General features: G+C 36.5%; 1 protein-coding gene across 6 annotated transcripts in view; it reads right to left on the minus strand.

Moving 5' to 3' along the window:
- Positions 1-637: 637 nt before the first annotated feature.
- cadm3 (cell adhesion molecule 3) overlaps positions 638-21,642 on the minus strand; it is a 59,428-nt gene continuing 38,423 nt past the window's right edge. For 2 of the 6 annotated variants that reach the window (XM_042718850.1, XM_042718849.1), the window contains exons 3-13: positions 20,919-21,068; positions 17,701-17,853; positions 14,871-15,008; positions 14,602-14,772; positions 12,161-12,251; positions 10,083-10,255; positions 9,663-9,839; positions 9,103-9,303; positions 7,067-7,090; positions 3,415-3,540; positions 638-1,047 (exon numbers count right to left, since the gene is read on the minus strand). In XM_042718850.1, the coding sequence (XP_042574784.1) occupies positions 929-1,047; positions 3,415-3,540; positions 7,067-7,090; positions 9,103-9,303; positions 9,663-9,839; positions 10,083-10,255; positions 12,161-12,251; positions 14,602-14,772; positions 14,871-15,008; positions 17,701-17,853; positions 20,919-21,068 (1,523 nt within the window). In that variant the 3' untranslated portion in view covers positions 638-928. The remainder of the gene's footprint in view (positions 1,048-3,414; positions 3,541-7,066; positions 7,091-9,102; positions 9,304-9,662; positions 9,840-10,082; positions 10,256-12,160; positions 12,252-14,601; positions 14,773-14,870; positions 15,009-17,700; positions 17,854-20,918; positions 21,069-21,642) is intronic. The other 4 variants (XM_042718851.1, XM_042718853.1, XM_042718852.1 and 1 more) reach the window with 4 other exon arrangements.

The raw sequence follows: 21,642 nt of genomic DNA on the forward strand, positions 1-21,642 counted from the left end.
TTTTATAGTCCAGATATTTTTTTTTTTTATCAACTCGGCATTTCCACGCATGTAAGAAAACCAGGCAGGCTCAGAGAGTATATACTGCAATATCAGACAGTGAGGTTAGAGAGAGATAGAGAGAGATGGAGGATATATTTACAGCACACTGAGTAAAAATGATGCTATATAATCATATATATATGTATTTATAAATTTATATCGGGGGTCCCACATAATGGTTGCAGGGGCTGCTGTTTTTGCCTGGTTATTCTGTGTGTGTGTATGATAGTGTAACACTGAGGTGATGTATATGAGTATGTATGTGTGTGTGTGTGTGTATCTGTCAGTGATATTGCAGGGTTACATGGATTAAATTCAATTTTAAGAATTTAAGACACTTTATGTTGGGTGTGTGTTTGCATGCGTGCCTGTTAAGAGTCTGTGTCTTTTGATGGTTTTGGGAGAAGACAATGTGTCCTGAAAGTTCATGCATGCACATATCACTGTGCAACATGTGCCAGAGTACATCTGGACCATTTGAAAGGAATCATGGGAGACGAGAAAAGTGTGGTCACTGTCATATTGCCTCTTTTTATTATTTATGTCTCATCAAGTGTGATTGCTCATGTGTCATTATGGTAATGGAGAAGTAGGATGTGTGTGTGTGTGTGTGTGTGTGTGTGTGTGTGTGTGTGTGTGTGTGTGTGTGTGTGTGTGTGTGTGTGTGTGTGTGTGTGTGTAAATGAGCCCACGCGCCAGTGCGTAACTCTCACTTCCCTGTCCTGTGTGTCAAACCTTATTTGAGGTCCTTCAGTTCGAACAGGTCAACACTTGTTTTGTTTTTTTTTTCCTCACATATTTCCGCTCTCTCTGCCATCCCCGTTTTTCCCTGTCAGGCTGAGTGAACTGAAGCGTGTGAAGGAAGAGGGAGCGGAGGGATGGATCTCTAAATGAAGTACTCTTTCTTGTCATCCACCCCAGAGTGGCCACCCTCAGCGTTAATGATGGCCGTGTCTGCATCAGGAGCATCGTCGGATCCTTTCGCTTCATGAGTCAGGTACGTACCTGAGAGAGAGAGACAGAGAGAATGAAACCACAGCTTCTATTTGTATATCATCGTCATTAATTGCATATCTTCAGTAATTTGTTGAAAGCTTACTTTATATTAATGCACTTTTTTTTATTACATCATTATTATATTTCATGATGAAGACTGGGAGTAATGGCTGCTGAAAATTCAGCTTTGCCATCAAAGGAATAAATTATATTTTAAAAGATATTAAAATAAAAAATAGTTTGTTTAAACAAATAATATTATTATACAATAATATTTCACAATATTTCAATAAATGCAGCCTTAGTGGGTATAAGAGATTTTTCCAAAAACAAAAAATCTATTAAATAAAAATAGCTTCTAACTAAAAGTTTTATTTTATTTGAAATGTTTTTATTTTACTTATTTTATTATTAAAATGAAATATTGATGTTAGAAAACTTTAAATTCTTAAGGAATTGGGCTTTCTTTCTTTTCTGTCAATATCAGCTTAATTACCTTTAAAGGTATCGTTCACCCAAAAATGAAAATTTTGTCGTTGTCATTTACTCACCCTCATGTTGTTCCAAACTTCATGAGTTTCTTTCTTCGGTTGAAGACAAAGAAAGATACTTTGAAGAATGTTTGAAGTTGCTGGTAGCCATTGACTTCTATAGTACTGCAAACAAACACTACTGAAATCAATGGCTACCAGCAACTGTTACCAACATTTTTTAAAATATCTTCTTTTGTGTTCAGCAGAAGAAACGTATTCATACATGTTTGGAACAACATGAGGGTGAGTAAATGGCAAAATGTTCATTTTTGGGTGAACTCGCTTTAACAAAGTAATATAAAGATCTAATATTTTGACATACCTGATTTTTTCTCACCTTTTTCACTAGACCTAACTGACTGTGTTTACATTAATACCTCACCAAAGAGTACAAAGAGCATGATTTTTTAGTGCACAGCTGCATTCAATTCTTGTTCAGCTTTTTCCCTGGCTCTGAAACCAGTTTTCCCTAGATGTATAGTTTCTGACAGCTTTTCTTGAGCTGCATGCTGTAAGTCATAGATAGATACAGAGAGAAAGCTGCAGCGCAGCTATGATGATCTGTTTACAGTGTCCCTCTGTGCAGTGACACAGTCTGTCAGTCTTTGTCAATTGCTCCTTGCACTCTGCAAAATAGCTGTTTTTAAAGGGACATAAGATAGGACAGAATTGCCCCTGCATTTCTGAAATAAACTGATGTACTGTGCAGACATCAGAATTTCAGAACTCCTTCCCAAGTCCACCTAGTCCACTAAACTATAAAAACAGATTATTCAGTGTGTGTCACAGTTATGATGACAAAATTACCAGAACTTGAGTTAAGGTGTTACATATATGTATTGTATACAGTATTTTTATTTATTTAGTATTTTTTTTTTTAATATAATTAATGCAACTTTGCTGTTATTATGAAAATCAACAATCTTGTTTTTGTTTTTTTGTTTCATGTAGGCTGGGTACAAGAATAAACAGAAAAAAACATTTTGTCAACACTGTTACATTAGAGCATGCAATCCTTTTTTTCCCCTGTGACCATGATTCCTCTGTTATTACATTTATTCAGAAAAGTAAGAGGTGGGCAAGAGGCTCACACACTTTTAAATGCACAAGTATCTACATAAAACGTAATGATGCAACTTAAGTTTTATTAGTGGTAACATTTTTTTTTACATTTTAAAATGACCGTTTATCAACACTACCCGTATATGCGCACATTAACATACTTCCACCCACACAGCCAGACATAAGCATTATTTGCTTATAGATATTTTAAAAATACAGTAGCAAATACAATTCCAAAGGCAATAAAATTAAAAAAGTGTAGAATATGAAAAAAAAAATCTTTTGTTTATCCTGAGCACATATGCATTTTTTAAATATCAAGGAAATGCAACATAGTATGAGCCCGTTCTTTGTTCTCTCACCTATGTTCATAAGCATTTTCATTTCATTTTTTCCCCAGCCCATTTTTCTTGTGTTTTTTTTTCTAGGTGCACTGTTGCAGTCAGACACAAGGTTCATTTACAAGTATAATGCCCCAGCCAACAATGAGATTTTGAGTCAAGCATCTAGAATGTTTGTTGATGCTTAAATTCAAGACAAAATCCATAAAAAATCATTTAAAAAAAAAAGCTGCTGATGTGGCAGGATGCTGCCAGACCCTCTGTCAGGAATTTGAACACAGTCCCAGAAGGTTATAAGCCCTCCAGACACCCCAGATATGTGTGTGTGTGATCTCTTTGTGTCTGATTAGGTCTGTGCGTGTGTGTGTGTGTGTGGGGGGGTGAAAGAGAGCGAGGGATTTCTTTGTGTCTGATTAGGGTCGTGTGTGAGTGTGTGGTACCTTTGTGTCTGATGAGGTATCTGCCGAGGACGATGAGGAGACAAAGCATGATGAAGACAATGACAGCAACTACTCCACCAATCACAGCATGGTCTACTCCTGAAGAGGTGGACATCGCTGTGGGGTCTGAGAAATGGACAGAGAGACAGGTAGATAGTCAATGCTGTGCAGAGAAGTCAATCAGAATGACAACAGATGTCTTAACAATACTGACCAGGCAAAATCAGAGAAAAGTTTGAGAGAGACTTCAGCTGAAACTCAAAAGACTGAAAAACATACAATACTTATTCATCCCCACCTCGTCTCCACAAACACAGTAGAGGTCATTCATGTATAGTAATGCTGGAAATCTGATTTTGATTCAGGGAGTCACAATGCGATTACAAACAATACATTTTCTCTGTAGTTGAGTTTCCATAATTGATTCTGCTATTTTCCTGTTTATCTCTGAGAAGCTGCTTTGACACAATCTGTATTGTATAAAGTGCTGCAGAAATAACAGTGACCTGACTTGACAAATCAGTCCTCTAAGCAATGGCATTAAGCTGCGCATATTTTGGAAAAAAAATCATCCTTTTCGAAGTACATGGAGACTGAACAATAGATGGAAATGTGCAATATGAATTTGAAAAGTTATGTTTTCAATTTAAATGCGACATGAATCACTGATGAAAATTCGTGCTAAAACTATTCAGGTTGATGCAAATTTTCATCTGGTTTTGTGAAAAGTTTGCATACCTGAATAAAAGTGAATCACGATTATTCACAACCACCTGCTCAGACAAAAATACAACACCTCTGATAACACCGCACATGCTTTTTCCATAAACAGCATTATTTTTTCAAATTATATTACTATAAATTTAAAATCCTTTTTTCCCTGATTGCAGATTCCCTTGAGAAAGCATTACAATGCGTGAATCTTTTTTTCCAGCTCTTTACTGTATCAAAAATACAGTAAAACAATAATATTGTGAAATATTATTACAATTTAAAATGTTTTTTAATATATTTTAAAGTGTAATTTATTCCTGTGATGCAAAGCTGAATTTTCAGCATCATTACTCCAGTCTTCAGTGTCACACGATCCTTCAGAAATCATTATAATATGATGATTTCATGCTCAAGAAACATTTATTATTATTATTATTATTATCAATGTTGACAGTTGCACTAATTAATATTTTTGTGTAAACTAGTCTGTGATACATTGTTTTTTAGTCTTTGTTGAATATAAATAAAAACAGCATTTATTTGAAACAGAAATCTTTTGTAACATTATAAATGTCTTTATTGTCACTTGTTATGCATCTCTGCTGAATAGTAATAATTTCTTTAAAAGAAAATCTTACTGACCTCTAACTTTTGAATGGTAGTAGTTCATATAATGTGTGAAGTGTATTTGTAATGGGCTAGCAAGTTACTACAAAGTCATTTTCCATCTACCGTGAAGTCCCACGAGCGGCTGACCTCTCTGTTTGAAAGGAAACACATGAATAACCAAAAGCAAGATTTCAGCGAAGAGTCTATCATAAGCTTCAGTGACTTTGCCTGGACTCAGAGAGCGTGAACGACATCCATCACTCCCACCCACAGCACGATCTCTGTCTCCTTCTCAAACAATACTCCATCAAAACAAGACAAGTTAACAGTCACCCTAACGCTCGCACGCTTCAGGAGAAGAAAAAAACAGGGAGCAATAGATGAGAGCAGAGAGGATGGAGGAGGACGAACAGAGTGAGTGACATGACAAGAAGCCCTGAGAGCGACAGAGAAAAAAAGGAAAAAGAAAGAAACAGAGAAGGAAAGTGAAAGAGAAACAAGTAGAAAGTAGAAAAGCAGTGAAAATATAACGTCTCTTTTACAGGAGTCATTTCAGTTAAACAAGACTAAAATAATAATTTGAAAAATAAATAATCTTTAAAATAATGGGAAATAATAAAATAATCATTGGCTGATATTATAATACATCAGTTTTCAGTGCTATAGGGCTAAAGTCAGTTTACGCATCACAACATTATAATGTATGGTATGAAAATATTTATTTATAAATTGAGATCTGGTAAAGATTTCATTTAACAGTGTTATTAAATCACTTTAAAGGAATAATTTTAAGTGAGTGATAGATAGGGCAATCAAAGGGAATCTAAACACACTGGCAAACATCACATTAAATTAGGCCTTTATAGCTATGTTTGTTGAGGATCCAAGCTTTGATGTCAAAGTTCAGTGAATTTCATTGATGTTATTTGAACTCAAGAATACACCAAGAAATCATACTCAAGTCCCTTTTTGAAAATGGCTGTTCAGATACGGTTCATGTACATTCACTATTGATGATGATTTGCTTCCGATTCATTTCTTATTGCTGTTTTTCTCTGCAGAAATGGACTTTAGTGAGCATTTTTCACATCTTTTTCAATGCATTAAATAGTGAATTAGTTTAGATAATAAAATGCTAATAAAAAACTGAATGAACAATTTTTTGACTATGTGGTGCCTTCTTGTTCCAAGTCGTTAGCTAGCTATAATGGTAAAGAGCTGCTGTTAGTACTCATGGCAGAGAGAAGAGGGTGTTTGCAATCTTGTAGCCTGGGAAAAAAATCATGGTCAACTTGAGTCATATTTGTCTTGCAAGTTAATCATATAACGACTCTGATGTGGGGTCTACAGTATATGATTTTTATGATGGCGAAATGAATATGTAATGCTGGAAATAAATTTTTTTTTTTATAAATTGCCTGTTTTTCTTAAAAATCTCCAAATATAACTTTTACAGCATAATGCTGAAGATTAGCACCAAGGCAATCAATTTATTATGTGATAAACAGTTTGATTCGATACAAAAATTGTTTATTCAGGCTATTAAAGCATGTCCTCCTTTGACTTCCATACAAATAGAACAGCCTCTGGCCCCCCGTTGGGATCCCACGGTGTTGCACATTTTTTGAACAGAGACTGTAGTCCCCCCGCCCCCGGGGAAGGAGTCTCTGCATGATGCACTCGTGTTGATGATGCAAATGCACTACGGTTTGAATTAGCACAATGTGGCAAAAGACCCACGAGGAGGTGACAGAATTGAACTTGCAGCGTGTAAAGTTACAGAAATTGGCACCCCTTATCAGTCAGGCTCTACAAATGACCAGATTGATAAAGGGGGAAGATGCATTTCCAGGTTCAAACGACTCACTGCTGATGACTTAGTTTTGCTTGTTCCACCAGGCTACAGATGGCTGGACCTCCCTGTAGCAAAAACTGAGATGCATCAATAATAGCTCATTCATTCTTCTAAGCGAGATTGTTTTCAAATTGGCTGAAAATGCAGTTTTTGGCGTTAACCTAATTCAGTTCTAAGCTTTCAATGAACCAACAAATTTGCACTGATATTAATAGTTTTCCATGTAATATCAAATGTATTGCCTTCATTAACAGCATTCCTGCACCATTAACTTTGTTCATAATGACAGTGTAATTTAACAGAGTTGTAGCTAAAAAAAAAACACACCCAGATCCATCATAAACTGACACTAACAGAAGAGAGATAGAAGAGAAAGAGAGGGACAGAGATTCATTCAAAGATCCAAAAAGAAAGACAGGACAATATTGAAAGAAAAGAGGAGGAAAAGAGAGAAAGTTAGAGAGGTGACAATACCTGCAGCCTTCACCCCGGCTTCTTCTTAAGAGGATGAAGGGATGAATGGATGGGTGGATGGATGAGTGGATGGATGGATGGATGAGGACCACATGAGTGGAAGCACGAGAAAAGGAACAAAGAGAAACGATGAAAAAACGTGCGCGAGCATGCGTGTGCATGCATCTGAGAGCACTCACTGAACACTTTCAAAAAATAAAATTAAAGAGAATTTCACGTAGCGAAATAATGAAATAACTGAAGCGAATGTTTTCTTGAGGAAAGGTGTGGTGTCAGATTGTGTTTCTGGATAATCAGAGGCTTTGCCATGAGATGTGCCTGGTTAAATCCTGCATTACAGTCAAAGCCGGCAGCAGATGCTGCTCAACATGCTTCTGTGATACTGCACTGGAGATCTCAATATATATCTCTATCTTTCACACACGCAACAAACACAACCTGCTCGATTATGAAGTGACACATTCAAGCTGTTCAACCCACACACCAGGGATGGGCATTTCAGTCGTTTTGTCTACACAAGTATGCAAAAGATGAATTAAGCAAGTTCTCAAGAGCTTTGAAGGAGGGGGGACGGGTTTACACATCTGTGTGTTTTTTTATATGCTTTTAGACATAAATATGACACGCATTAGAAAAATAACGTTCTAATAATGGAAATTCTGTCATCATTTACTTACCCCCATGTCGTTTCAAACCTGTATGACTTTCTTCTGTGGAACAATAAAGGGTACATTTTTGAAGAATATTCTCTATGTGAATGAGGACTGAGAGGAGTTAAAGAATGGAGCTTGAGAATCGAATTAGTCCACTTCCTGAAAAAAATCATTTGGAACAGTTTTTTTTTTTTAACTACAAACAAATATCCAACTCAAACGAAGAATGATTCATACTGTAAATTGAACAGTGTTATCTCTCATGAAGAAAAGCTACATTGTATTCTCAATAAATAGTGATTAAAATGATCACTATTGATGATGATACCGCTTCTCAGAAGAAAGATATACTGTAGTCCGTTTTTGCATTTCTCATTCACATTTATTATAATCACCTAAACGTTCACATTTTCTGTTCCATGAAAGAAATATGTAATACAGGTTTGGCTCAACATGAGTAAATAATGACATTTTCATTCTTCTGTGAGCCACCTTTAACTGGACACACTCAAAATTGATGTCCTTAAGGTCATGACCGTACAGTATTAGTGAAAAAAGTACTGCGAAAGTAATGTATTTGTGTAAATTGTAAAGTTTGGGGTCAGTATGAATTTTTTTTTTGGTTTTTTTGGGGTGTGTTTTATTTTTTTTAGGTTTTTGTTTATTTGATCAAAAATAGTGTAAAAACAGTAATATTCTGAAATAGTATTAAAATGTAAAGTAACAGTTTTCTATTTTAATATATTTTAAAATATTTATTCCTGTGATGGTAAAGCTGAATTTTCAGCATCCATTACTTCAGTTTCAGCATCCATTACTTCAGTTCTCATTCTTCAGAAATCAATACGCTGGTGCTTAAAAAAACATTTACTATTAAAACATTGTTGAAAACAGCTGCTTGAAATTTTTGTGGAAACTGTGATACATTTTTTAGAATTGTTTTGTTGAGTAGACAAAGTCTTTACTGTCACTGTCAAATTAATTCATACTTGCTGAATAAATGTATTTGTTTCTTTAAAAAAAAAGTACTGACCTCAAACATTTATGTGGTAGTTTTATTATATTAACAGTATTTTTTTTATTATATGAAATATTCTTATATTAAATATATAATGCCAAAATAAATAAATAACTAAATTTCAAAATAACCCCCTTTTATCTGATCTGTGCATGCTTGTTACTGGATTTTGTTCAGTGTGAAATGTTTTGAAGTTTAAAAGTCAAGGCAATTATTGTGTTGTCATGGTTGATCATTGCAGCCTCTTCTCCGAGCGCTCGGGTAATCATGCCCATCCCTATCCCACACACACACACACAGATCAGTAGCACAGCAGTTTGCATGTTAAACCGTGGTTAGGTTTGTGTATGTGCACGATGGATTACCTGTAAAGGTGTGCACTCCATTCAGCCGAGGAACAGATGATGGAGTGGCAGGGGAGGAGGAGGGGGGTGAGGGAGGGGTGCGAGTAGGAACGGAGGAGGGCAGAAGAGTGAGATCAGGGAAGAGAGCGTTGGAAAGAGAGGTTGTGGGAACTTCAGGAGAAGGAGGGAGAGTGGAAGGAGCAGAAGTGAAAGGAGGGAGAGAAAGCTTGTATATAAGTTGATTGTATTTTTCATTGGCTCTTTATGTCTCTGTTGATATGCATTTAACCCATCCAAGTGTACACACACAGCAGTGAGAAGTGAACACACCGTGGAACACACACCCGGAGCAGTAATAGATCCAGCGCCCGGGGAGCAACTGGGGGTTCAGTGCCTTGCTCAAGGGCACTTCAGCCATGGGTTTTGAGGGTGGAAGAGAGCGCTGTTCATTCACTCCCTCCCACCTACAACTCCTGCCAGCACCGAGACTCGAACCTGCGACCTTCTGGTTACAAGTCCAAATCTCTCACCGTTAGGCCACAGCTGCCCCTTCGAAGGAGCAGAAGTGAAAGGAGGGAGAGTCGAGGAGATGGTAAGAGTGGAGGTGGGGAAGGTAGTGGAAGACGACGAAGAAGAGAATGGAGGAATAGTTTTGTCTTCAGTAGATGTTGAAACTGAAGGTTCAGGAGAATCAGTGGGAAAAGCAGAGGATGAAGGGAGAGTAGAGGTGAGAATAAAGAGGTCTGAATCTTCCTGGTCTGAAGATGAAGGAAATGAAGAAAAAAGATCGACAACAGAAAATGGCAGATGGAGAGGTGGATGATGGATGGGAGGGAAAATGGAAAAGGAAACAAAGAACACGTCATGCAAAAAGAGAAACAAAAAGAAAGGAACGTAAAATTCAGAAAAGAGACGTGAAATTAAACGTAAAACAGCAGAAGAAATAAACAATGACGAAAACACCCTTTCTCTCCATTCCTTGTTTGTCTCTCGTTAATTACCTTGTACCAGAAGGGTGTGCGCTATGTCCCCCATGCCGATCCCGTTATCAGCCTCGCACTCATAAACACCATTATCCGACTTGTTGAGGGATTCAAAGCGCAGGAACGCACCATCCACCTTTGCCAGTGGGGGGAGCTCTGCATCTTTTCTCCGCCACACAAACGCAGTCGGCCTAAGAGAGGGAGAGATTACTTTACAAAATGGACCACATATACAGCGTTTTGAAATTTCACATCAAAAGCAAAGCAGAAAGAGTCGTTTAATTGAGCAGATTGAAGGGTTTTTCAATTTGGCACACTATCAAAAGAGCTGAGGAGCACAGAGGGATGCACTGGAAAGCGTCCCGAACAAAGCGAAGCTCAGTCACATGTCAAGTGAAATGAACCAGACTTGATCAAATGGGAAAGTAAACCATGTGGCCAAACCACCAGTGCTGCGACACACCTGACCCAGAGCTCTTATGAATCAACCAGACAAGACAACATCCATAAATAGCTGCTATCGTTCAATACAATCAGGAATAAAAGTGAATATCTGGGTGGACTACTACAAGCATGGTGGGATTTGGGACAGGGCCAATGATTGTGTTCAAAGAGATTTCCTAAACACTCTCCTTGTTTTTAATTGGATAACCAAACTAGCCCCACCCCTCCTTAAAATCCTGCCATTGGTTGAGCCAGTGTTGCTGTGTCGTGCTGATCTGGTACTCAAATGAACAGAGAACTGTTTTGATAGTGCCACAGTGTTCACACTTCCTGAGGATGTCTACCTACTGCTGGGATAAAAGAAGGTATTTTAGCATCAAAAAATTACACACTTCACCTTTAAAATCCTCTCAATATGCCAAAGTAACTGTGGCTTTCTCTGTGTGCTCATACTGTGTCCAAATCAGTGTGTCTGTGTGTGTTACAGGGATTTAGAGATCTACGGTGAGGACGAAGGCGTATCATTATTTGAGCATGCGAATAATCCAAATAATATAATTCCTTTATTGATGTAGTTATGACTAAACTAATATCTCAGACTTCTTGCAATACAGTAAGACACCAAAACAAGCAGTTACGAGAGGTAGTGTTTCACATAGAGACTACCTTATACTGTATATATATGATAGTGACAAAAATAACTTTTTTTTTTTTTTTATGTAATTTATTCCTTTGATGGCAGAAGTCTTCAGTGTCACATGATTCTTCAGAAATCATTCTGATATGATGATTTGGTGCTCAAGAAACATTTATTATTATCAATGTTGAAAACAGTTGTGCTTTGAATAGAAAGTTCTTATTTGAAATTAAAATCCTTTGTAATACTTTAAATGTTTTTACTGTCACTTTTGACCAATTTAATGCATCCTTGCAAAATAAAAGCATTAATTTCTTTTAGAAAAAAATCATACTGACACCAAATGTTTTATAGACAATAATTCAAGTGCAGCAAAAAGAACAAAATATCATTACAGACCCTGTAAATGCCGCCTGTGATACTACAAGTTTCTTCTTCATATACGGCCCCCTATTTGTGCTTCCATTCCAGTAAGGAAGAGATAGAGCGTAAAAGCAAATAAGAAAATGCAGCAGAGACACTATGGGATGTCTAAATGGGGTTGAATAGCTCTTGGTGTGGTACTAATGGATGTCAGGAGCAATAATGAGCTGTAATGCGATCCTGCACCAGTAGAGGGTGATATTCAATTACATTAATGTCTATTTCCAGGGAGAAATATTTATGTGATATAACAAAGCTTAAGTAGCTAAAAATGTAATAAATACATAATAACATTTCATCCTTTATCTCCAGAAAGGTAGTTGCTGAAATCACTGAGATCAAAGAGGGTGTGTTTTTAAAACAAGCCTATGTAAGTATGTATCCGATCCCTCTCTCCGTTGTTCTATTTCTCATGTAACATCAACACAAATATCTCGGTGATACTGTCAAACCAAACCCCGCATGTGTGTGTATTTGTGTGTGTTGAAAAGAGAAAGGAGATCAATAGGCTGACCATTTTCAGCTTCATACATAAAACATGAATGTCAAGGATGGAAATGAGAGAGAGAGTGTGTGTGTGTGTGTGTCTTACTCTGGATTTCCATTCCCCACACACTGCAGGAAAAACTTCTCTCCTTCTCTGGGCAGGTCACTCTCTGGCTGAATGGACACGCTTGGAGAAACTGAGAGACACACAAACAGACATTTTGTTTTTGTTATCTTCATGTTAATGTATTACACAGAAGGGTTAGGTGGTAAGACCAAAACCTAAAATCACAGTAATCACAGAAACTGTGCTGAAAATGTAAGATTAAAAAGAGATTTAAAAAGACACACACACACACACACACACACACTGCCACGGTACACTGTAGGAAGGAGTATGAGGGAAACGGGGAGTACAATCAAAAGTCTTTAATCCAAGGAACACAGGGGAAATCCATACAAAGGGCGCTGGAGCAAACACACATACACAATGAGTAGACCCGACAGAGGAGAATTGCACAGACAAGAACTTAAATGCTAGGGACAATTAACAAACACAGATGCACTGAATGACAAATGAACTAAACAAGGACAGAAACAACACCAAATAAGGGAACACAGGAACAGAAACAGGCAAAACATAACAAAACAGGTCCATGATCCTGACACACACACATACATATATATATTGTGGCATCAGGGGCAAACAACAGATACAGTGTGTGTGGCGTCAGGCTTTTATTAACAGAAAATAACAAAAACAGGGAATAAAAGTGTCCAAAAGGGATGGGTGTTCAAAATAAACAGGGGATCTGGTGTCCTCGTCATGCTGCGGGGTTTGTGAAGGTGGGCCAAGGAGGACGAAGCCGCTCAGAAGAAGCCGCCTCCCCTCACGCCCCGGACCATGAGAGGAGCGCGTGCGGCCACTGGACTCCACCCCTTACCTGGACCCTTCCTTCCTGAACACTACTATCCTTCTACACACACACACACACACACACACACACACACATTTTCACCGGTTCAATCTTATTATCACTCAGATTGTGCTGGAAATTCAACTGCTCGTTAACTCAAATCTAATCAGCCTATCACATGGCAGCTACTCAATGCATTTATGCATGTAGGCATGGTCAAGACAATCTGCTGAAGCTCAAACCGAGGATCAGAATGGGGAAGATAGGTAATTTAAGTGACTTTAAATGTGTCATGGTTGTTTGCGCCAGATGGACTGGTCTGAGTATTTCAGAAACTGCTTATCTGCTGGGATTTTCACACAGAACCATCTCTAGAGATTATAGAGAATGGTCTGAAAAAGAGAAAATATCCAGTGAGCGGCAGTTCTGTGGGCGAGAATGCCTTGTTGATGCCAGATGTCAGAGGAGACTGGCCAGACTGGCTGAACTAATAGAAAGGCAACAGTAACTCAAGTTAACCACTCGTTACAACCAAGAAGTGCAGAAGAGCATGTCTAAAGGCACAACATGTCGAACCTTGAAGCAGATGGGCTATAGCAGAAGACCACACCGGGTGCCACTCTTGTCAGCTAAGAACAGGAAATTGAGGCTACAATTCACACAGGTTCTCTAAAATTGGACAACAGAAGACTGGAAAAAGGTTGCTGGGTGTGAAAAGTCTCCATTTCTGCTGTGACATTCGGATGGTAGGGTCAGAATTTGGCGTAAACAACATGAAAGCATGAATCCTTCTTGCCTTGTATGAACGGTTCAGGCTGCTGCTGGTGGTGTAATGGTGTGGAGGACATTTTCTTGCCACATTTTGTGCTCTTTATTACCAACTGAGCCTCGTTTAAAGCCACAGCCTACCTGAGTAATGTTGCTGACCCTGTTCATCCTTTATGATCACAAGTGTACCTACTATATGATGGCTACTTCCAGCAAGATAACAAGCCATGTCCTAAAGCTAAAATCATCTTAAACTGGCTTCTTGAATATGAAAAATAGTTCACTATACTCAAATGGAAAAATGCCTTATATATATATATATATATATATATATATATATATATATATATATATATATATATATATATATATATATATATATATATATATATATATGGCATATATACAGTGCTTAACACATTTATTAGACCACCACCGAATGTAAGGTTTGTGCCACATACTGTATGCCCTAAACTAACATTATTTGGTGATTACCAAATTCATTTTTTATGTTTCTGTAATGTGTAATAAGCATGTGTAAGCTCTTTAGTCACAGTAGTATTTCTAATGCTAAAATATAATTGTTGTTATCCATGAATTTTCAAATTTACTGTTTTACTAGAAAGGCAGAAAAAAATATTAAAGCATTTTCTTTCTTTTTTTATTCAAAAGCCCATTTAGTTACTTGCAGTCCTTAATAGAAAAATAAGTTTTAATGGTTGAATGTTATGCTTGATTTATTTCTGACTTCTGAGAGAAGTTGAATGTGCCAGCTCAAATTTGAATAAGCATAATGTCTTGTGGTTGACATTTCTAAAATCACACAGTAGTAAGCGTTCTGGCTTTTGTACGTGTGTCTTACACAAGACGCTGAGGGGCTGCTCTGTCCTCTTGTCTCCATTGGCAATGGATGGGTGATCCACCGCACAAGCGATCAGAGCGTTGTTATCGTCTCTGGTGACGGTGAGGGTGAGCTCGCTGGTTACTGTGTAGGTCGGTTCATCAGTGTTGGACTCCACAACATCAGGACGCCCTACACATGCACAAACACAAAGTAAACATTATAATTACTGAACAACAACAGTTTGGGTTCAGAGCAGAATTCTGATCTGACTGTGTGTGTGTTTGTACCTTGTATCTCCTCTTGATCACGGTACCAGTGTAGTTTAGCAGGAGGTTTGCTGCCTGAACTTGTGCATGTGAGAGAAACCTTCCCGCCCTCCTCAACAGGATCATCAAAACCTGTTATCACCGGCTTACCTGGAACACCTGTGAGAAAGAAACAGATGTACAATGAAAACATAACATTTTCAAGTGCAATTTAAGGGAAATAAGGGCATTGCTGGCTAGATAAAATGTAAATAAAATAAAAACAGTTCTGCTCCCTAAGCAGCGGCTCACTAACAGCAACTAGCTACTTGTTAGTAGGCCTGCACAGAATTTGCACTGAATGAAATCTGCTCTGTTGACTTCTGCAGAATTCAAACGTCCATCATTCGCTCCCCCCGGCCCTCGCATGTTCTTTTATATAATAATTTGGCAAATTGTACATTTTTCCCTGCCAAAAAGAGTACAGTACTTTCAGCTCCGTTTAACACATTTTACCGTATTTAAATCAATTATGCAGATTTCCCCCCAAAACCGGTAGAAAATGTGGAGAAGTGTGCAGGTTCTGCGTGGGCCTGGTCACATCAAATATGCTTACCAGGAGCGGCTGGTGCTTTCAAAAGAGGTGAAGCACAGATGTCAGTTATCAACGACAAAATGTATAACTGGATATTTAATGATTTTGGTGTGTAACATGGCTCCCAAAATCAGCTGCTAGCAAATATCACAAAACTGTGCACTGCAAAATAATGTCAAGAAAGCATTGAGTTGTCCTCTTGAGCTACACACAAAAATACATGACCATCATACAGCATGACCGGTGTTGGAAAGAAACTAGTTACACGTAACAGAGTTACATAATTGAATTACAAAATAAATAAACTGTAATGTAAATGTAAATGTTACTGAGAACAAAATGTGTAATTAAATTAAAATGTTAACGATTTCAAAGGGTGTTACATCTGAATATTTTCACACACACATACACATTTAACTGATTTCTTTCCCAAATTACATTGACTGCTCTAAAATATGAGTTTAGGACACAGAATAGGACACATGCTTATTCGATAACTGTTTTATTTCTATTTGTTTCTATGTATATGCTTTATTTTTTAAGGTTGACTGTTTTTTCAAGGGATTGTTAGATGCCAGTGTTTCCTGTTATAGCTATGCATAGATTTAAAATCAGTATTTAACCTCAGAACAATCTCAAAGTAAAAAAGAGGCGCTAAAGTCTGATTTTGTGGATGCTTAATCTTCTAGTGATTTTCAAAGTCTGACAGTAATCAGTGTTGAGCATTATTGAAGGTTTACCTTGCTTGTTTTATGTTTTTGAATGTATTATTGTTGTTGACATTCATTAGAAAAAGTAATCAAATGTAATCAGTTACTTTAATAAAGTAATTGGAATACTTACACTACTTATTACATTTTAAATAGGGTAACTTGTAGTCTGTAACCTATTACAGTACATTTCCAGTAACCTTTCCAACACTGAGCATGACCAGTGTAGTCTTGACTCATAAGCAAATGATTTTTATTTACATTAATCATTCCAAAAAAAAAAAAAACTCAGGAGTTATTGGTTTGAATCAGGCTGACGAAATGATAGATAGATAGATAGATAGATAGATAGATAGATAGATAGATAGATAGATAGATAGATAGATAGATAGATAGATAGACAGATAGATAGATAGTTTAGAATTGATAGATAGATAGATAGATAGATAGATAGATAGATAGATAGATAGATAGATAGATAGATAGATAGATAGATAGATAGATAGATAGATAGATAGATAGATGGATAGATAGATGGATAGACAGATAGATAGATAGACAGACAGATAGATAGATAGATAGATAGATAGATACTAGATAGATAGATAGATAGATAGATAGATAGATAGATAGATAGATAGACAGATACTATAGAAAGACAGACTAGATAGATAGATAGATAGATAGATAGATAGATAGATAGATAGATAGATAGATAGATAGATAGATAGATAGATAGATAGATAGATAGATAGATAGATAGTTAGATAGACAGACAGACAGACAGATAGATAGATAGATAGTTAGAACAAGACAGATAGATAGATAGATAGATAGATAGATAGATAGATAGATAGATAGATAGATAGATAGATAGATAGATAGATAGATAGATAGATAGATAGATAGATAGATAGATAGATAGATAGATAGATAGATAGATAGATAGATAGATAGATAGATAGATAGATAGATAGATAGATAGATAGACTGGTTGGATGGTTGGTAGGTTGGTTGGTTGGTAGATAGATAGATAGATAGATAGATAGATAGATGTTTCATAGATAGATGGTTGTTTAGATATGTGTTTGTTTAATTGGATTGTTCTAAAATTTTACTGATATTTTAATAAAGTAAATGTGTGTTTGTTATGGCTGGGTTTGATTGAATGTTTTCATTTTCTAATGGTGTCAGATGCATCACCATTTCAATGATTGAACATTTGTGGCTAAAACACCACTTTGAAAGCTCTCATAAACATCTAATAGAAAAAGCCTTGCTTTCAGACGCCACAAAATATATTAATTGAAAGGCCATTTAACAAACAGATTTCTTCTCATGCTAAAGACACCCATGATAGTCTCATTGACTTTCAGTGAAATACGAGAAGAGGAATGAGGAATACGCTAAATATAGGGTTAATTCAGGATGACTGGGTCATTTTTTTCCCCACTCATCTTAATGGCTAAGTGCCTCAATTCACCCGAATTCACCCTATATCAATAGCAATTTCCACTGATTCCTAATACCCTGACTCAAAATGCAAGCTCACAGATACAGTACATACCCAGTACAGTAACTGTGGCTCGTGCAGTCCGTACAGGCATGGTGAAAATTGAACAGGTGTACTCTCCATCATCTGACAGCTGAACGTCCGAGATGGAGATTATCAGCTCTGTGCCCGTGGACTTTACCAACTGGATACGGTTATCTCTCAGTGCTGAAAAAGACAGAGCAGATAAGAATAACACATACACTACATAGGTGTCATATACTACAATTTTTTGCATTTTATTTTCCCCCTGAAGTCCACTGATAACGTTAGTCAAGGTGTCTGGCACCAAAACCATTGTGATTTATATTTATGTGATTACTTTCCACCATCTCTCCAAGTTTTCCATTTTTTACCATATCAGGCTTGTTTTTTGAAGTTAAAAAAATACAAGCAATCTTATGTGTACAAACCTGATTCACACTACGTTCATTTGAAATCTCGTTAAATTATGATTTTTTTTAGTCTAAAAGGTTGCTAGTTTTTGCTTACACTATCCTCATCTAGCAAAACTTGTAACGGTTACTGTATCACGAATAGTGAACTAAATATAAAAGGTCAGATCAGATTTCAAATCAGTTTTTTGTCCGTTATTTAGAATCAAGTATTGAACATAATACAGTATGTGCACTATCGTCTGAATACATTCATTTTTGCTTACTCTTTCCTCATCTAACAACCCATGTGACGTTCACTATGTTGTGAATAGAGAGCGAGTCAGCAGTTTTGGATCCAGTATACTGTATGCATGAATGCATAAAATGCCTCTGTTCTCTTACAGAACTTGTGAGTTCAGCATCACAGCGGGATGACAGACATGAGTAAAGGCAAAGTTTTCAGTTTTCTGTGCTCTCTTTCCAGTGACAGCTACTCTCTGTTGTTGAATGAGAAAGTCTGTTGGCATCGTGCTGATTCTGACATTATTACTATAGCAACCCATGTAGATACACTGGATATTGACTACACAGACTCCTCCAGAAAAAATGACAGTGTAGACAGATTAAGGAATTAAGGAATTCTATATGTAAAAGACCTCTGTTCTGATTGGCTAAAACTGTTGTTGATGATCAGAGCAAGGTAAGTGATGATCAAAAGGTAAAAAAATTAAAATAAGATAGAATTTAAAAAATAAAGCAGGTCTGTTAGCTCTAAGGTCATCTATATGGTAGTCCTAATTGTTCACTTTAACAAATTTACACATTTAAATACAGACTTTCTATTGTTCTCTTATATGCTGTAATAGTATTAATATTTAGAATTAAATTTAATTTAGCTATTTTCTATTTTTATTTTAAATTATTAAAATTAAAAATGTTTCTTTTTTTTAAGTTTGACATTTTTATTTCATTTTTAGTAATTTTAGTACTTCAACAAACATTTTTATTTCAAAACAACAATTTCAAATTTTTTAACATTTCTAAGTTTTTCTTTAAACATTTATATTTTATTTTGTTTCAGCTTAATTTCAATTAACAAAAACAATTAATAGTTTTAGTTAACAATTACAATATCTCTTCCAGCAAAATGGAGCAAAAATATTGATGACTCATCCTGCACTACACCGATTTTTATCCAATCATGTGCTCTGTAAAATAAGACCCTCCCCCATCACTGGCATGTCTGACCAAACAGACTGGCAGTGATCAGGAAAACCTGTTTGAAAAGTTATTATTTTTGCTAATGGTGCAGAAATAACACACTTCACCTTCGAACAAAAGGAGAACTGTCTAACACAGATTTACAGTACATGTGTGTGTGCTTCATGGTTTATCAGTAAGTGAAGGGCACTTAATTTGTCTTCATCAGCTGCTGTTCCTCTGTCCTCCATCCTGCTCTTTCATGCACACACTCCTCCTTTGTCATTCCACCCTTTATCTTTTTTTGCTCATCCACCCATCCATCGTATCTCCACACTAATCTGTTCATCTCTTCTCACTTGTGCGTATGTGCGTGTCTCCCATTCTCCTTTTAGTGTGCTTTCTCGTTTTTGTACACTACAAAAACACATGTTCTTAAACAGTATTTTTGATTTTCTTTTACAAATATCTAAACATCCTTCAAACAAGATAAATTTAATTGTGAAGCAAGATAATGAGATTTATGTTCAGAGAATATATCTTGAATCGAGTTTATATCTTACCCAATTTGTTTTAGCTGGATTTATACTTAAAAAAATAGGGTAAGAAAAATGTTTCACTGGAATTTTTTTGAACACATCTTTGATCCACATAAAAAATTCACTTTAAAATATAAATTTATGTAGCTTTAATGGTGTTTTTTGTGTGTCAAAACAAGAAAAAATAGATTAAAAAGTGATTTTAAGTCCATCTGTGAGACTGTATTTCTCTCGTTCTTTCTTTTAACACTCCTTCCTTCTTGTTCAATAGACTGTTTTCTATTTCTGCTTCTTTATGGTGCTCTCTTGTCGCCTCCTTTTGTTTTCCTCTTTAATCAGGTCACCCCTCTATTCTCTCTCTGTCTTTCTCTCTCCATCACCTCCCTTTTTGTTATCACAGAGCCACCTGTTTGTTTTTAGGGTGATATTAATGTTTTAGGAAGGTGTCTCACGCGTTGTTTTTGTGTTTGGCATTGAGGGACTGAGAGCTCTGTAGAAATCTCTAAGGAAGGGTCCAACGAAAATCAATTTCCTGTTCAGACCAAAATGGTGAGTAATTGCAATCACAGACCACGTTTTAAAAGCGATTGAGTAAAAGAGAGGTCATGAAATGTCCCTTTGTTAAAATCAATGTGAATTGCCATTTACAACCAGTTTTATCGGTAATTTGACACTTTTTGTGGGAAAAGGATATTCTACTAAACAAAAAAAAATAAATGTAAAATGCAAAATTAAAAATACAATGATTACAATTGTATGACAAGACTTTGTTTTATCTTCAGGTATTGACTGGATTGTGAAAAGAGAGAGTTGCTAAACATTGTAGCCAGACACAAATTAATGTTTGCTAAAACAATGCCTAAATAAAGTAATGTGAATAAGATCTTAAAGTTATGTCAGTTGGCAATATATATTAAACAGCTAAGTACTTTTTGGTGCTTTTTTATTATTTATGGAGCTGGGCATTTACAGCCCCCATTCATTTTTATTATATGGGCAAAGAGCAGCCAGGACATTATGCAAAACATCTGTTTTTGTGTTCCACAAAAGAAAAAAAAGTCATACCAGATTGGAAAAACATAAGGATGACTAAATAATGACAGAAGGTGAATCTCACCTCTCTTTTCTCCAAAGTACAGGGTCTGCTGAGCCGTGTTGGACCACTGGAGAGAGGAGTTGTCATTTTCCTTCACACTGCAGGTCAGGGTCACCACCCCACCCACTGCCACCGTCTCATCTTGGGTAACTGGCTGGAAGGGGTCATCATCTGAGCAACAGGACAGAGATAAATAAGAAGATATTAGAGTCAAAAAGACAAAAAAACAAGATGACATCATGAAATGAGCTATAGTTAGAGACAGGAGGAGAGAGGGAAAAAATGAGAGTGAGACTTAGGTGAAAATTAGATGCTTTGTCCCCATCATGATCTTTGAGTGCAGTGCTGTGTATTTCTTGCAGAAAAAAATGAAAATGGCATCGTTAACATTGCCTGCACCACATGCTGTGAGAATCGCCATAGATAGAAAAAAAGAGAGAGGAAGGAAACTGAACAGGTATGATAATTAAAACGCTGACGGGCGTCTCCAAGATTCTAAAGAAATATAACATATCAGAATAGAAGATATGTAATTAGTCGTGCTTGCTCAAATCTCAAATGTGCTTATATATGGAATAAGAGAAAACCTAGGTATTGAATTTCAACATGTAACTTATCTTGCACCATTTTTGATGCATGCATGAATAATACATTAAATCACGTGGCCTGTGCTATTATTGTTTTTTTTGCTATCGCACAGGTTCTCACCTGGTGAAAAAGACACTTAATGAGTGACAAATCCATG

The sequence above is a fragment of the Cyprinus carpio genome, chromosome B2 (assembly GCF_018340385.1).
Source record: "Cyprinus carpio isolate SPL01 chromosome B2, ASM1834038v1, whole genome shotgun sequence".
NCBI lineage: Eukaryota > Metazoa > Chordata > Actinopteri > Cypriniformes > Cyprinidae > Cyprinus > Cyprinus carpio.